Here is a 17,566-nt window from a genome sequence, read left to right as displayed (position 1 = left end):
AGTCTGGTGAGTGGGTGTTTAGCACCTTCCCCTGGGAGAGGAGCTAAGCCGCAGAAACGAGCTTGGGTTACATTCCAGGGTCCAGCCAACTTGGCAGCCCCGTGGGTCAAGGCTGGTGTGCAGCCAGCCATGAGTCCAGCACAACTAAAAGGCATAAAACAGTGCTTTGCTGCACAGATACCCTCTCATGGGCAAGCTTCGTCAGCAGTGCCACCCACAATCCATTATTTCAGCTGCCATGCTCTTCCTAACACTGTTCCTCCTGCCAGGAGTCCCTACTCCACATCTTACTAATGCATCTGGAACCCAGCTTCCTATGGGGTCCAAATGCTACCTCTGGTGTGGCTAGTGAGGAGTGCTGAAGGCCATGGGTGGAGAGCAGATTCTCCTCTGCCATCTCCAGTCTCAACACACCCAGTCCTGCCCAAGCAAAGTCCTGTCCAAGAAAGCCTTGAGGCTTTCTCACCAGTTCTGCATGTGTGAGCTTCATCAGAGGCTGGAGCTGAGGTCTTGGCTCTGGAACATCAAGGGGACCCCTCATTCTGGATATCCAAGTTTTATTGAAGGCTGGAACTGGGGTCTCAGCTCTGGAACATCAAGGGGACCCTCCTTCTGGATGCACAAGCTACACTGGAGTCTGGAGCTGAGGTCTTGGTTCTAGAACATCAAGGGAGCCACTCATCAAGGACATCTGAGCTTCACTGGAGGCTAGAGCTGGAGTGTTGGCTCTGGAACATCAAGAGGACCCTCATTCCGGATGCCCAAGTGTCATCAAAGGCTGGAACTGGGGTCTCAGCTCTGGAACATCAAGGGGACCCTCATTCTGTATGTTCAAGTTTCACTGAAGGCTGGAACTGGGGTCTCAGCTCTGGAACATCAAGGAGACCCTCCTTCTGGGTGCAGATTGATCTAAGTCTGGAGCTAAGATCTTGGCTCTAGAACATCAAGGGGCCACTCATCATGGACATCTGAGCTTCATCAAAGCCTGGAGCTGTGGTCTTGGCTCTGGAACATCAAGGGGACCTTCATTCTGGATGCAAGATCTTCATTGGTGGCTGGAGCTGGAGTCTTGGCTCTGGAACGTCAAGGGGCCCCTTCATCATGGACATCTGAGTTTCATCAGAGGCCGGAACTGGGATCTTGGCTCTGAAACATCAAGGTGGCCCATCATCATGGACATCTGAGCTTCATCAGAGGCTGGAACTGCATTCTTGGCTCTGGAACATCAAGAGGAACCTTCATCGTGGACATCTGAGCTTCATGGGAGGCTAGAGCTGGGGTCTCGGCTCTGGAATATCAAAGGGGCCCTTCATCATGGACATCTGAGCTTCATGGGAGGCTGGAGCTGGGGTCTCAGCTCTGGAACTTCAAGGAGACCCTTCATCATGGACATCTGAGCTTCATGGGAGGCTGGTGCTGGGGTCTCAGCTCTGGAACATCAAAGGGGCCCTTCATCATGGACATCTGAACGTCATCAGAGGCTGGAGCTGGGTCTCAGCTCTGGAACATCAAGGAGGCCCTTCATCATGGACATCTGAACGTCATCAGAGGATGGATCTAGGGTCTCAGCTCTGGAACATCAAGAAGGCCCTTCATCATGGACAGCTGAACGACATCAGAGGCTGGGGCTCTGACCACCATGGGCAGGACTCTCCCGGCTCCTTGGCCCCACCTTGGCTGGAACGGACTCATCTCAGTGGGACACACTCTGGAGGCCATCTTCCTCTTGTCTCCATGCTGCCTGGACCATACTCTGTACCATGAGTCTCATCATCTCCATCAGGGACTGGGGTCAAGTCTCCTTGGCTGAGACATGGCCATTGGCACCAAGGTGGTTCTTTCTTTCTGCGAAGGGGCCATGCTCAGCCCCATGGTGGGACTCTCCTGTAGTTCTCTTGAGGCACCTCCCTGCGTGGGGGAGGAGGAGGGGAGGAAGACGAGAAGAAAGAGGAATAGGAGGAGGAGGAGGAGGGAGGAAGAGAAGGTAGGAAGAAGAAGGTGATGAAGGAGGAAGAAGGAGGAGGAAGAGGTAGAAAGAAGGTGGAGGAGGAAGGAGGAGGAGGTGATGGAGGTGGCAGTGGTGGTGACTTCAGGTGTTGATGGTGGCAGTGGCAGAGGTCAGCCTCTCCTTTCCCACTGGTTGCATGTCCAGTTCATCTGCTCCAGCAAAGCCAGGTGTGATGACCCCCAGGACTCCGTGTGGACTTGGGTCCACAGGTCCCTTGCCCTTGCTCCTCTCCGTCACCATTCGGCCAACAGTCTGACTTTCCTGAGCTGGGTCTCGGAGGCACAAGGCTCGGTGCCCGTGCCAGGGGGGACAGTGGCTGCGTCTGAGGTTCCACCCCTGCAGCTTCCTCAGGGTCCCGCTGAGCTCGGTAACCATCCTGTGCAGTGAGCGTTGGCCCTGGGTCATAACCCAGGCTGGCCACGCACTCACCGTCAGTTCGAGCAGGACCACAGCTCTGCCTGGCTCCTGCTGGGCCCTGGGAGTGCAGGAGGAGGGGAGGAAGAGTCGCAGCCTGGGGGCGGCCCCTCTGGGGCTCTTGGGACCCCCAACGCTGCGCTCAGCTCAGACTTCCTCCACTCCCCAGCTACATTCCTTTCTGGAAAGGAACGTGACATCCCAAAACCATTAGAAGGAAGGGGACCAGCCCGAGTTAGTTCACCCCAACACGCATCCACCACAGGAGGTCAGAGCTGGCTCCCCTGCCCTCCCCGCCCGCCACACGCCCTGGATGAGAGCAGCCCCAGCCAGACAGGACACCCGACATTCAGCCCTCCTCATATTAGTAGCACATCCATCACTGTTTTTGTTAAGGCAAGAAACACATTTATTGAGAGCACAAAAGGGTGTGCCAAGCCCCAGGTCAGGCGCTTTCAAACCACATCACTCGCTCCTCACAACAACCCTGTGAGGTAGGTGTCCGAGCCCACTCCTCAGGTGTGGACAAGTGAAGGCTCGGTGGCTCCCCCAAGTCTCAGGGTTCATGAGGGGTGGGTAGGGGTCCAGCCCGCTTGTCTGAGCCTCAGATCAGTGCAGTCCATCAGTCAGAGGGCGGGTGGCTACGCAAGGAGAGGCCAGGAGAGCATGCCCCTCCTCGCAGGGGGCGGCCCTGGTGCAGAGTCTTTGGGTCCGGCCTGTCCCGCAGGAGCGTGTGCAGGGTGTCCCTGTGGCTGCGGAGGCTGGGAGAGACACAGGTGCAGATGAAGGGGCCCGCTCCCGGTCTCACTGGCTGACAAGTTCTCATGCAGACAGGCAGGCCAGGGGGGCGAGGAGAGGAGAGACGCCCCCGGGACTGGGCACCACCGGACACCACGGGGAGAAGGCCCCGGCTCCCAGCAGCCTTGGGGGGCCAGGGGAGCACCCAGGCACCAGCTCCTGCCCCCTCTAGCTAGTGCCCCTCGATCTCTGGGCTCCCACACGTCACCACTTCCCCAGTCTCCCCCACCTGCAGAGATTTCCAGAAGCGTACCCTTAGTCCCGACACCCTCCTGCACCTGGGACCTCTGAAGGTTCTCACCTCACTAACCCAGAATCTGGAACTCCTGGCCTTTCTAAACACCACCCCAGCTATCCTGCCCAAACCACTGCCAATTAAACTTGGTTGTTCTCTAAAATATTAGCCTCCCCATCCTCTGAGGGTTTCTAAAAGTTCTCCCTGATCCCACCCCCACCCCCGACACCTTTGGCCTCAACCCCACCCCCTCTGACCCTGCTAAATCTCTGTATTTAAAAGCAAACCCTTCCCTCCTCCCTCGCTGCCTCCCCAGAGCTGGCCGTGTGCTTCCCTGACGCCCTCCACTCCACACACCAGCCACTTGGGCCACTGTAGTTCTGGGGAGCACAGAGCTTCTGTGACCAGCGCCCATAGGCCGCAGGCACTGTGGTCAGACCCAGGGTTCACCAGAGAACAAGGGGCGAGGCCACCCGTGTGCCAGGTAACAAAGCATTTATTTTCATATCAACAATCTCATTGAATCCCACAATAACCGTGCCAGGTAAACGTGACTATTTCCAGGTTACAGGTGAGCAAAAATTTGGCCAGGCCACACACACACACACACAGGCCCCAGAGTGGCCTTAAACCCAGACCTTGATTCTCAGAGCCAGCATATGGGGTGCAGCAAGGCACGCAGCCTGCACTCGGGGGCTACCAGCGTCCTTTGAGTGGATATTATCATTCAGTACCCATTCTACAGGTGGGAAAACCAAGACTCGGGATGCCTGTAACCTGCCCAAGGCCATTGCCCTGGCAAACGGTGACACTGGGACCAGAATTCAAAAGAGCAAGACCTCCAGGGTCCCATCCCTCAATTTGTGCCCGGGTATTGTGCTTTGAGGGTGAGAGCAGATAAAAGGAACCAAGGTCTGGAGTCCAATCCCCCCGCATTTTTGGGGTGCCCACGGCTGCATCTCAGACTCGGCACGTGCCATACAGGTTGTCACCAGGGCTGGAAACAAAGCCGTTTCAGGTGGAGACTTCCACCCCCTCAGGGCCCACCGCCAGCCACAGAGGGGGGCGTTACCAGGGCCTCCCTCCAGCCTGGGCATTACCAAATGCCACATTATCAAAATCACTTGGGCCACAACACAAACGAGGACACTTGAGCCTAAATGAAGTTTTATTCTAGACATAAATACTTCAAAAATGGGCAGAAGACAAACATTTCTATCAGGAGGGACCCTCCTCTGGGCTGCACCTGCCCCAGGGGGAGCCCCCACCATAGGCGGAGACCCTCAGGAATTGCCCTGAAGAGTCTTTGCCAAAAAAACACACTTTCCTCCTAAAGAAACACATGTGGATTCAACTTGCCTATCAGCCGACCATCAATTCAGTTCTTCACGTCCATGAAAAACCCTGCCTCGTCAGTCAGTGAGCATCTGTTAGGCATCTACTAGTGAAGTGAAGGGTCAGAGAAGCACAAATCTCAGAGTAAGGGTTCAACTACAGCTTGGCTGTGACCCCACTGAACCTCCACTCCCTCACCTGCCCTCAGGAAACGGGGACCCAGCCCTGCCCATTTCAAGGGGTGGGTGACCTGTCAACACTGGGCCCCTGGGAGACTCCCTCATCCTGGGTCACACACAAGCTTAAGCTTCCAGGAGCCCGAGGCCTATCGGGGAGCAGACACCTGAACATAGACTCAGAGTCCCCTGGGAGGAGGGGCCTACCACCTGTCCCTCCCGTGGAGTCCCTCGGGAGCACCGAGGCAAGGCCCCCCTCTGCTCAGACATGTTCTCAAGGAAGTGTGATGTCCACGGGGCAGACGTCAAACAGTGACACAGCGAGGACCCCCTAAGCTAAGCCCAAGGGAGGGGAGTACCGGGGAGTCCGGTGCCAGAGCTCCTGGAGGCGGGTGCACAGGGCTGGAGGCCAGACCTCACAGTAAAATCTCAGGCAACTGAAAGAGCTGATCAGGTGGACAGCAGTGAGGGCCATAAAGAGCGCCCAGGAGGCAGAAAGAAGGGGAGGCCAGTGAGGCTTCCACAGAGGGAGGGCAGGACAGGAGAGAGGCTGGGGGTGCAGATGGCGTTTGGGGATGACAAAGCAGAATGCTCTGTCTCACAAGCATGAGACAAGGGCCAGGAAAGAAACTCAGGGGTCTCCTGAAGAGACCCCCCAACCCAAAATGACCCCTAATATCTTCTCAAATGCAGCCAAGCTTCCAAGGCCCACTGGGACCCAACTGAGCTGTGGCGCACTGTGACCCCTGCCAGGGGCAGGGCCAGGTACACATGGGCCAGCAGAGGCCGGCCACAGTAACTGGGAGAGATTGGCTGGCAGGGTCAAAGGGCACTAGCTCCTCAGGTAGGACTGCTCAGCCCTGGCTCTGATCCCCAGCTCTCTCTGAATCTCAGCTCCCTCATCGAGAAACCGGGCCCACACCCCCAACCAAGCAGGAAGCTTGCGGGGCATGGTGGTTAACAGCCCTGCCCCAGCTTGGTTCCAGGCCCCCAGACGAAACTGCAGACCGATTTCTTCACCTTGCAGCCAGAGAAAGAAGGAAGAGGGGTGAGGAAATGAGGAGCACAGGGGCCTTTCCCCTAAAGGGCAGAAGAAGATGGCCCCGAAGACATCAGCAAAAGCCCCTCTAAACCTCTTCCTGCCTGGCGGACTCGACCCGGGGCGCACACAGGTGTCTGCAGGACCCCCCACCATCAGACACGGCATGAACAGGTACAGCAAGCCCCAAGCAGTCCCCCCAGCCTGCTGCCACCTCCACGTGAGAAGCAGCAGCCTGGATGGAAAGTGGGATGGCGTGGGGGTCGGGGGGCAGGCTCCAAGGAAGGAAAAAAGCCGTCACTCCTCAATCAAACCAGTATTTACCCTGGGCCAACTCGCTAAATACTTGCAGACCGCTCAGCCTCTGTCTTACACGTTCCATTGACTGTCGAGATACAATCTGAGCATAAAATCAATACGGACTTTCAACTCACTTAGATCCCGCAAAGGCTTGGAACCTGCCGGACAGCCCCCAACATACGACGATCCTCAATGAGCGCCAGCGTTTGATCAGCTCTGTTATAGCTGACCCAGCCCCTGGCCTCCCAACCACCCAGTGGAGGGAGCTTTCTGGTGACCCATCAGAGAAAAGGAGAGAGACCAAGGGTCAGAGAGGAGAAGTGACTTGCCCAGCACTGCACAGTTAGTTAGGTGGCCCCCCGGGTCTGCCGGGTTCTAATTCCTAACACAGAACACAGACAGCTAAAAAGTTTCATCTCACGACACCCCAAACAAGAATCCTGGTTTTCAAACAACACGAGTCATACAGAAGTCCGTAAGATACAATACAACAATTGTTAACAGGTTCATCAGGAGCGAAATACAAACTCTTAGTAAGGGTTTTAACATCTGCCACTTGCATTTGGTTACAATCCGTTATTTGGCCATTCACCCATGCGTCCATTCAACAAAAATGGAAGGCGACCCCTACCACTGGCTTGGTACTGTGTTAGGCACCCAGGCTGCTGGCATTTGAGCCCAAAAGTTAATTGAGAGAGGGGACATTGCGGTCTTTGATGGCTGCTGCCTAATATCTCAGCGGGGAGGACACTGCCAGGAGAGATCTCTTGCGGAGGGAGGGTCGAGTGTAAGTGCCGCCCACAGGCCAGACACAGCGGTAGGCAAGACCCAGTGGGTGCTTCCAACCTTTAACGGAGGTGAGCGTGAACGCGTACCCCAGGGGGGGCAAGGGTGTTGCCCAAAGAGGCCCATGCCCCCGGCATAAAGGTCCCTGCCAAAATTACTCCTGTCTAGCCCTACAATGTCAAAGCAATTTAGCACCCTACCCCACGGTGCCCCTGCATGTCTAGCAAAGCCATTCCCTGCTAACCTGCTGAGTCAGGCTGCCCCACCTGGCCTGCCATCCCACCCCCAGCAGCCCCCGGGGGCACGCGCACCACCTGGTCAGAATCCCAGTTCAAAGCCCTGGTTACAGCAATCCTCACAACAGCCCTGCGAGGTGGGTGCTTCTGTCCCAGAAGACAGACTCAAGCTGTCACGGTCAGTTTAAACCACACACGTTTGTCCAGCTCCAGGGTCCTGGCTTTGCTCACTACGCCCTCTCTCCAATGCAATGAATACACAGCAGAATTCTAAGCAGAGGCCCCAAGACCTCTGCCTTGTCCCCCACGGGCAGCAGTGAGCAAAAGGGGTGGGGGTGGGGGGGTGCCTGGGACCCACGTGAATGCTTGGGGCCACGTCCAGGGTTTGCGAAGTACCATGTGTCTTGGATGCCCAGGTCTGCCAACGGAAAATTCTGTGCAGACCCCCGCACAGGGCATGCTCCTTATCACCTCCGGGAGCAATCATCTCTCCCAGTTTTCTCTAAATAGAGCCCAGCATTAACTAATTTCGAAAGGGACAGGAACGACTCTAAGATCACCACCGGGCAAGATCAGGGTGTCCTAATGACTTAAAAGCCAGCTCACGGCCGGAAGCAGCCGTTCATCTCAGACCCCCTAGCCATCACTCTGGCCTCTTGAGGACACAGGTTATGATTTCTGAACACCCAGGGACACGGTTTGCTGATTACCAATCGACCTAGTTTTGTAAGGAGCAAAGTCGGGGAGGGCAACCAAACTTCCAACGGAACTCGGATCTCGAAGTTGGGGCTGAACCAAGGGTCGAGCCTTTTGCTACCACACAAACACGGCCCCTTGCAGCCATGCTCGTCTTGTCTTCCAAAAGGAGGACATCGGGGATGAGTCCTTGGGAGCCCACTCTAGCATAGCACTAGCTAATTTGAAGAAATGTTTGTCGATTGCGAAGGAATGAAGGGATGAAGGAATGAAGGGGTGAATTACAACCACTGCCATCGGGTGGGGGAAGCAGAGAGGCTGAAGGCAAAGCTCATGGCAGGGACCATGCACCAGGCAGGGCGGCCTGGGGAGGACACCTCCGCTCACGGGTGGGGGGCCCTCTCGGACCCCGGCCCTGGACCCGCCGCGGTGGGTGATGCCTGGGAAAGCACCATGGGGACAGAAGCCGTGTGGGTGACAGTGGCGGATGAGTCCAGCTGGGACGTGCTCAGAGCAGTGACCCCGGAGGAGAAAGCTCTAATAAGGGCGTTCGCTTCATGACCACAGCCCGTGGAGCTACACAGCCCGCCCAAAATGAAAAGGCTTGCTTTCAGGGAAGGGGAGAGGCCAAAGCACCAGGTCAAGAAATGGAGGCCAAATGCACAGATGAATGGATGGATGGATTAAATCAACACTGGAAGTCATTGCTGGCCTCCCAAGCCTCGATGCTGGGACAGACATGTGCGTGACTAATTCTGACGCAGGCAAACATCGCTCAGTGCTATAGTAGAGGGGGCTCGGCGGGAAGAAGCAGCTCCCTGTTGAGGGCAGGGGTTGTTCTGGAAGGTAGGGCAAGCTCTCCGTGGGGAACACACCCTCGCCAAATGGTCTCGATGGCCTTTGAGCCGAGGTTCGTTTGTAGTGGGGCACAAGGGGAAACCCAGGAAGACCATGGGGTCCATCCTGCTGCTTGGATCACAAAATGTAATTGCCCCGCTGAAGAAAACCTGAAGGATTCTCCACCAGTCCTGACCCAATACGTGCCATCCATCTAAGGCCTCGGGGACATTTGCTCACACATCACAGGACACTGGGAATGAAAAGGACAGCAGATGGCCTCTCTTGATTCCCTAAGAGGTGGAAAGTGATGGTCCAGGGGGCTGGCTTCCTCAAAGGGAAATAGGGCTGGGTGTCAGGGCTGGTGAGAAGTCACCAGCTAACTGCACGAGATGCTAGGCATGGCTATCTGGACCTCGGAGGGTCAAAGAGATATTCCTGTCCCACGAGAGTTCCAGAGGGTGCGGTGTAGAGTTTATAAATCATAAATGCATGAACCCCCCACCCAGGGGATGCCATCTTACATGTTGCCAGGCTGCCAAATGGAAGATGTCCCGACCCCCCATTTCCAGGGAGAAGCAAATCTTGGTCAAATAGACCTGCAAGACCGTCTAGACCAACCCCACACCTGCTGTGTGAACCTCCTTTAAACTACCCTCATCAGGTGTCTGCCTGGCCTGCCCCTTGAATGCCTCCAGTGACGGAGGGCTCACTGCGTCCCAAGGACACCCATTCCATCCTCGACCAGTCTCACCAGAAAGCCATGACCCAATGGACTTGGACAAACAGTTCACAGAAGAGAAAATACAATTGGTTAACAAGTATATGTGAAAATGCTCAACCTTCATTAGTAATCAAAGCAATGCAAGTTAATATGACAGAAAAACACTGTTTAACAGAGATAAACTAGCAATATCTTAACAAAATGCTAATACATCACTGGACATTGTAAAATGCTAGAGGCCCTCGGAAATTAGTCAACACCCATACAAACTCCCTGGCCTTTCACTCAAGAAGCTCGACCCTAGGAGAGCCAATCATACATTCAGCATCCATGCATTCACTCATCCTTCGACCGTCTCACCCGGCACGCCATCCATGCAGCATTCACAACATGGCGGGCACTGGAGGTACAAAGATTAATTTGGCAAGCTCCTTGCCCTTAAGGGGCTCACAGTCTAGCAGGAGAAACTGGCATGCCATGAAGCAATGGTCATTTCAGGGTGAAGGAAAGCAATTCGTAAGAATGAAAAAAATTGATGTGCACAAAGCCATTCGCCGTGGTGGAATTCATAGCATTAGGGGGAAAAAAAAAAGATGAGTTATACATAACAATAGCAGGTCGGCATTGCAAACGATGGCATATAACCACTCGATGGGACACGACACAGCCAGTGAGGTGATGATATTTTTTTCCATGGAAAAAAAGAAAAACGCTGATGACAAAAATATTGCATGGACAACGCAGGATGCATGTGGTGAAAAGGGCAAGGTTTAAAAACTGGATGCTTATTTAAAAAAAAAAGAAAAAAGATGTCCATTTAAAAAAAATAAATAAAAGTATGCCCACAGACAAGAATGTGAAGGGGAGAAAGACAGTGGCATGACGTGTCAGGGTGATGGGTGACCTCCCGCTCTAGGTCATGTGCCATCCACACCATTTACATTAGGAACACAAGGGGGGCCTTGGCCTGTCTGCCCCTGAGGCCCAGCCTCCAGCCTCCAGCCTCTGGAAGGTCAGTCCTGAGGCTGAGCTTCCCGAGGAGGAATTTGGGAGTCACAGAGGAGTCTAAATAGAGCTCCTGGTGTCACCAGGGGAAGGATTTGTGCATGGAGTGCATGCAAAAGTCAAAGTCCAAGAGAGAAAATTTGGTCTTGTTTTAATAAGTTAAAAGAAAGAAAAACACACTGAAGATGTGCCCTGATCAGAGGGGAGCACTGAGATCCCAACTCGGAGCTCATGGGTTGGTTGGGATAAATGGAGGCCCCTACAGGAATCCTACTCTGGCTTCTGCAGCCATTGGTGGGGAGGGGTGACAGGGGGGAAGCCATGTCCTGAATCTCAGCACCCCAGAACGGAGACCCTTAGAACAGCAGATTTAAAACTCTTAAGAGCCAAAGACTCTGCGCATCCTGACCTGACAATCCTCATGCCCTCTGCATTCCTGAGAACACAAACAATCCACTGGATCCCCACCCACACACCCATCGGGGCACCCGCAAGTCTCCCTGGAGCTTCTCCCATTGGCCCATTTCCAGCCCCTGGGACCTCTCAACAGCCCCTCAGACACGGGGAGAAGGCTCCCTTAGAGGTATGTCCCCCTTCCTCTACTTCTGGGCATTTGGGTGTGGCCCCTTCCTCCTCCCCCCGACTGCACACCCAACATTTTAAAGTTTTCCTGCTCCTCAGCTGACTTAAAATAACCACATAAGGGTTCTCCCTGCTCCGGGCCCCTCCTGCCCCCACCCTAGTCCACAGGGTGATATGTGGGCTGATTAGGGAAGCTCTTTGGGGGTCCCTGTGTTAGCAGGTGTCTCAGGGTGCCAGTGCACCCCTCAGGCTTCAGGCCGGCTGAGGCAGAGCCCAGAGCCCCCAGATTCCTAGGGGAAGGAGAGCAGAGCCCTGCAGCCCCAGCATATAGGCCCATGTGGCCTTGCTCACGTGGCCCAGGCATGTAATTCTGGAGGCACAGAAGGGTGGCTCCTGACGCATAAATTCCATCCTCCATTCGGGGCCACACGAGAGGCATGGAAGTCACCCAATCCGCCCTCACTTCCCTCCTCACGTCCTGTCTCAAACTCTACAGCTATGAATCCTGTGCCCCCCATTTCACTGCCCCGAGTGAACACCTTCAGCATGGCTGGCCCCCACTGCGGCAGCCCCCCCTCCCCCGGCGCCTGCTCCCACCCAGGGTCCAAAGTCATTGCAGGTGTAAGCCCCAACGCCAGCCCCACCCAGCCCGGCTCCTCTGGGTTCCTCGTGCTCCCAGCCACACACCCAGGCTCCGGCCAAGATGGCTCCCCCTGCTCAGGGCACTGGTCAAGAATCCAATTTTGGTTTAATGTCCCAAAGAGAAATTGAGAGCTCGAGGGGGACTTCGGTTCTAGTTTTTGCAGACAAACAGGCACATAACAGACAACTTGCACAGACCCCGTCCACTACAGAGAACGGAGACTGGACAGACCCAGGGAGTCCCTGGGGTCAGAAACGTCAGTACAAACGAACTCCCCGACCTGCCACGGCCCCAGGAGGGCAGGTCAGGAGGAGAGAGGACAATTCCAACACACACCCCAACGCGATCTCTGCCCAGATACAGAGGACATCGGAAAACAGTCGAGAAGACAGTGAGGCCTTGAAACGGGCTCTGGGGATGCCATGTCAAGGGGGCCGGGATCCCGGGACCACGTCTGCAACCCCGGGCCGAGGTGCACCTGCCCAAGACATCCCCACCCCCCCCGTTGAGAAGGGCAAGCGGCCCACCCCCTAGAAGACCAGGCTGGAGGGCACCTGGGCACATTTCAGAAGGTTTCATGAACAAGGCTTCCGGTGACTTGCCTCTGGGCACCTGGGTCACTGGGCTCCTGGGTCAACCTTCTCAGGCCCTCCTGGCCCGGTTCTAACCTGCACAGCCCCTGCATAAGGGTGGCGCCACACCCGGACAGCCCAGGGGCGGGGCCCACGAGCCCCAGGGCCTCCTGCTCCCTTGCCCTCTGCTGCCCCCTGGCGGGAAGAGCCTCCCTCACAGGTGACCCAGCCCAGGGAGGGGCCAAGACACCCACCCGGCCCCACACTCCTGGTTCACACAGCCTTCTGCAAGGCCCAGGGCCCGAGCCCCTCCGCCTACCCAGGGCCGTGGACAGGGCACTGCCAACAGGTGGGACGGCATTTGCCCCCACGATCAATCCAAGCAGGAAGCTGATGCCCTTCCAAGTTTACCAATGGGGAAACTGAGGATCAGAGAAATGAGGTGAAATGGCCCACATAGCCAGGATGGCGCCCTGGCCCTCCGCAGCCAGGGTCTTCCTGAGCCAGTTCCTCCCTGCCAGGCAAAGTGCTCGCACCAAGCACACGATAGGCCAAGAGCCGTCCCTCCTCTCACCCTCTCGTTCAGCTGCCTGGACTCAGGGCCAGAGAAGCCCCTGCCTTTCTGCCTGCCCGCCTGCCTACCTGCCCTCCTCTTTCCTTGTTCCTTCCTTCCTTCCTTCCCCCTTCCTTCCTCCTTCCTTATTCTTTCCTTTCTTCCTTCCTCCTTCCTTGTTCCTTCCTTCCTTCCTCCTTCCTTATTCTTTCCTTCCTACTTCCTTCCTCCTTCCTACTTCCTTCCTTGTTTCTTCCTTCCTCCTTCTTTTTTCCTTCTTTCCTTGTTCCTTCCTTCCTTCCTCCTTCCTTGTTCCTTCCTTCCTTCCTTCCTCCTTCCTTATTCTTTCCTTCCTACTTCCTTCCTCCTTCCTCCTTCCTTCCTCCTTCCTACTTCCTTCCCCCTTCCTTCTTCCTTCCTCCCTCCTTCCTTGTTCCTTCCTTCCTCCCTTCCTTATTCCTTCCTTCCTTCCTCCTTCTTTTTTCCTTCTTTCCTTGTTCCTTCCTTCCTTCCTCCCTCCGTCCCTCCCTTCCAGTTCCTCCTCCATGCATCCCTTTACACCTAATTCCCTCATCTGTGGGCCTCCACAATCAGCCTTGGGCATGCAGACCTCCCTTCACAAGCTTTATTTACGTGCTCATTCAGCATTTTTGTTCCCTATTCCTTTCTTGTATTTCTTCCCAAATCTCACCTTCCTGACTTTCTATCGCTCCTCCCCACGAGAGGATGAGTCCACTCCCCCCCACCCAGGGCCCTCCTTTCCACTCCTGCTCCCCTGTGAGAGAACCGCCAGGTAAGCCCCCCCCCCCCCCGCCCCCTGCACACCGAGCACCACGCCACTGTGCACGTCTGCAGTCTCTCTTCCTGGCACTGAGTCAGCTCTTACACTTAAGGTATTTATTTATTCATTCATTCAGGGGCCTCCATTGCATCTATTTTATTACAGTGCTGGAAGATGCAGCCTTGTCCTTGGGCTGGGTATTTCCTTTATTTTTCATTTATTCTCTGAAAGGGGTAATGCATTTATCTATTTAAGGAAAGTGTATGTAAACTAATTATAATCCCTGTTCAGACAAGCTCTCCCAACTCTCCATTTGTCACTGTGGTTGTTTTCATGTTTATTATCTTCCCTTTTTCGTCTTTCGCTTCTTTTTCCACTCCCTCCACTTTCCTCGCTCTAGAAACCCTTAGGACTGAGGAGCTCGTGGCTAATCCTAACAGAGCCTGCTCCTTCGGACACACCCACAGTGCCCTTCTCTGGTGTCCTTCCCCCGCTTCCTTGTTCACTTAGTCTCCCTCCACTCTCCTCTCTCTTCCCCTCTGTGCTGGGTCCCTGCATCTTTTGGCTGGGGGCGGGAGGGGGCCTCAGGTGCATGGAGTCCGATGAGTGAAGATCCCAAGGGCAGCGCTCTCCTGGCTGTCCCAGGCATCTCCATTTCTAATTCAGTCGTTCCGGTGTCCATTCATTCTTTCTGTCACCCTTCTATTTCAATATTTATTCTTTTATTTATGGACCTCAGGTGCACAGAATTGGATTAACCATAATCTGTGGCTCCCAGATCCTTTGCAGCGCCCGCGCACGCGAGGCTCCCTTTTGTTCGTTAATTCCTCGTACTGCCGATTTGGTTTAGGATTCATTTCACCGTCTCCAGAGCCCAGTTTTGAATCAGTCGTAACTCTGGGCTCACGGCGCCTGCTCGTGTTCTTGGCTCCAGTGTGAGCCTCCCTCTCGCATACCTATGTGTGTCGGTCTTTTTATTTATGGTCTTGTTTTTATCATTTATAAACTCTGGGGCCCCAGATCTGAATGAATGTGGATGAATTGATGCTAAGCCATTTCCCTCTCCTACACTTTAACTGTTTGACCTATTTATTTATTATTTTTTATAGGTTTTTTTCATTTTTATTTTTTTTCCCCATCTTGATTGTTTTTTTTTTTCTCTCCCACCCTTTCAATCGTTCTCACTGCCTTTCATTCTTTTGGAAATCAGGCACCCTCCTCATCAGTTAACACAAACCTTTTTTCTCCTTCACTCCTTCCCTAGGGTGCTCATGGATCCCTCGGGTCCTTCTCACTAGTTAAGTACCTATTTTTATGCTCCTGGAGGCAAACACACCTAACTGCAAACATGCTAATCTATAGTCAACCGTCTGCCCCAGCCCAACCCGTTCTCCTGCTTCTCTCTCTGTCTCTCCTTTCTTGCGTTCTTTGCATCTTCGGTGCTCAGTCGCCCAGACCGATGAATCCTAATGCCACCTGCAAATGGCCATCCCTGACCCCTGCAGCTCCTCCATGGGTGCCTGCCTTCCTTCCTTCCTTCTGACCATTCTCCCTTCCTGTTTTCTTTTTCTTTATCAGCTACTTACTCCACTATTAATGGAAGTGAATGCCCAGACTCCGACCCATGATGATCCGCGGTTTGAGCCCACCCTCTCCTGTGGATCCCCTACCTATCCCCCCATCTCTCTGTTGGGTTGCCAACACCCTGAGAGCTGCTCTTCCCTCCTGCTCAGCTTTGCTTCTCCCCTCCACTTGCCTGCCTTCCTTCTCCGGGGGCTTTGGGGCCCAGATGGGATTAATGACAACCCTGCTGCCCATGGGCCCGGCTCCCCTTTACTCCGCCCCATCTGTTTCTCTGGATCCTGAATTACTTGTTGATTTGGAGACTTCTTATTTTATTGATAGCACCCTGGCTTGTAGAATTGGACTCACCATAATCTGCTGCATGACAGCTTTCCACCACGAATCCTACCACCGTCTACCTGTACGTATTCACCCATTCCTGTATTTCTGGACCGACAACCTGTCCTTTTTCCTTCCGTGCTTCTTGATTTTTATTTGGATATTTTACTTTATTCTCTCTTTTATCCTTTCACGGGACAGACTCAGCTCCCAGGACTGGGGGACACAAGCCCCTCAGGCCATGCTCCCATCCGGGTCCAAGAGTTTCCACTGCTCACTCTCTCTCTTTGGCTTTCTTTCATTTCTGTATTTATTTATTTATTTATGTGTGCCTGGAATTAGACAACTTTTAGTAAAAGTTAACTCTCTTCTTTGGTGTCCTGGGTCCTCTCTCTCTTTTTTTTTTACCTATTCTTTGACCTTTCACCTGCTAATTATTTGTCTATGCCAGGAGCCCACGTGTGGACTCGTCCTAATTCCTGGTTTATGATCACCTGACGTAGTCCTCCTTATATATTTGTGCATCCCCCAATTTAAGAAAATGCTTGTTCTTCCTTCCATTTACTATTTATGTTTTGTCGTGTTCTCTCTCCCTCCCAATCACCTGCTCCCTCTCTCCCTCTCTTGCACCGGCTTATTTTGATGGGACTCATCCTCTTGTTCTCACCAGTGCTTTGGGAGTCCTTTCAGTGACCTTCTCTTTATGCTTTTTAATTTTAATTGTGTTTTCACACACAGTGTGCACCACGAACCCATCACCGCCATCCTGTCCTAAACCTATTTATCACCTCCAGAAGTTTCCTCCCGCCCAGAAGGATCATTATCATTGCTATCATTTGTGATCAGAACACTTCACAGAAGATCTAGCCTCCTAGCGACTATGTAAGCACATGACACAGGCCTGTGGCTACCGGCTTCTGCATTTCCACCCCTTGGTCATTCTCTCTTCTATTTACATTTTATTCTTTTATTGGTAAACTTCAGGCGCTATCTATTTGCATTACACCTATTCCTGGGTCCATGAGGACTGAGTATCAGCTCATATGGGGCTCTCTTTACACAGTGATTCAATACTTTATTGATTTAGAGATCAATGTCCTAGGCATCAAATGGGATCTCGTTCACGGCACTCTCATCCTGGCTTGCTCACTTCTTTACCTATTTATTTGTTGATCCACTCCTTTCTGCCTTCATTCATGCATCCGTGGGCCCTTATTTGGATCATGTAACAGATCCCCGTGAAATGACCTCCCAACAAGAGAAACAGAACATCCACAGTATCTTAGACCCTCCTGCTTCCTCCCACCAAGCTGACCACCAAGGCACAAGCCACAGTCCCAAAACACACACGTGGCAGATGCAGGCAGAGGCAGAGTCAATGTTAGTGCAGCTGGACCCTCCCGGGGTTCACGTCCTAGACCAACTGGGACAGATGTGCAATTAGGGCCGGGTTCCCCAGGCCCCCTTGGCAGGGCAGGCGTGTCCCCCTGGACCCCAGTGAATGGCCATCCCCATGAGAAACCTGTTTCAAGACCCTAGAGTACATAAAGACACACACACACGTCGTACATAGTCTCCCCAGTGGGAAGGGACAGACATGGCGTTCATTTCTAAATAGACGGCTTTGTCTGTAGCAATATGAAAATATTTTGGCCTTTCAAGGCAAATACAAAAGAAACTACCCATTACCATTGCTGAGTGTCTCAGTCCCAAACAATAAAGAACTTGAAGAGGTTTAGCCGGAAACTTTGAAGACAGAAAATCTGCCCATTCTGTTTTCCAGACATTTCAAGGGGGTGAGCGAAGGTCATTGGAGCTCGAAGCCCGTTTGAGAGGCTGGTCCCTCGGCCCGCGTTTTTTCCTTGGCCCTTTGAAGAGCCCCCCAGCTCACAAGGGCACTTCCATCCTAGTCTGCCCTGGGGCACAAGAGCCAAAGGGACACTC

The 17,566-nt window shown here is 53.8% G+C and overlaps 1 protein-coding gene across 6 annotated transcripts in view; it reads right to left on the bottom strand.

The window, feature by feature from the left end:
- Positions 1–2,821: 2,821 nt before the first annotated feature.
- Positions 2,822–17,566, bottom strand: part of LOC123861921 (uncharacterized) — a 34,500-nt gene continuing 19,755 nt past the window's right edge. For 4 of the 6 annotated variants that reach the window (XR_008508177.2, XR_006795153.3, XR_010405325.1 and 1 more), the window contains one exon: positions 2,822–3,183. Coding sequence is in view for 2 of the 6 variants with exons in the window: in XM_064571582.1 (XP_064427652.1) it covers positions 17,510–17,538 (29 nt within the window). In the remaining 4 variants the exon portion in view is untranslated. Of the gene's footprint in view, positions 3,184–4,729; positions 17,539–17,566 lie in introns of those variants that run through there. The other 2 variants (XM_064571582.1, XM_064571584.1) reach the window with 2 other exon arrangements.

Source organism: Mirounga angustirostris, unplaced genomic scaffold, assembly GCF_029215605.1.
Source record: "Mirounga angustirostris isolate CCGP_5_RB_7025 unplaced genomic scaffold, mMirAng1.0.hap1 SCAF_9, whole genome shotgun sequence".
Lineage (NCBI taxonomy): Eukaryota > Metazoa > Chordata > Mammalia > Carnivora > Phocidae > Mirounga > Mirounga angustirostris.
Note: the sequence above shows the minus strand (reverse complement) of the source record. Positions and strands in the feature narration are given on the sequence as shown.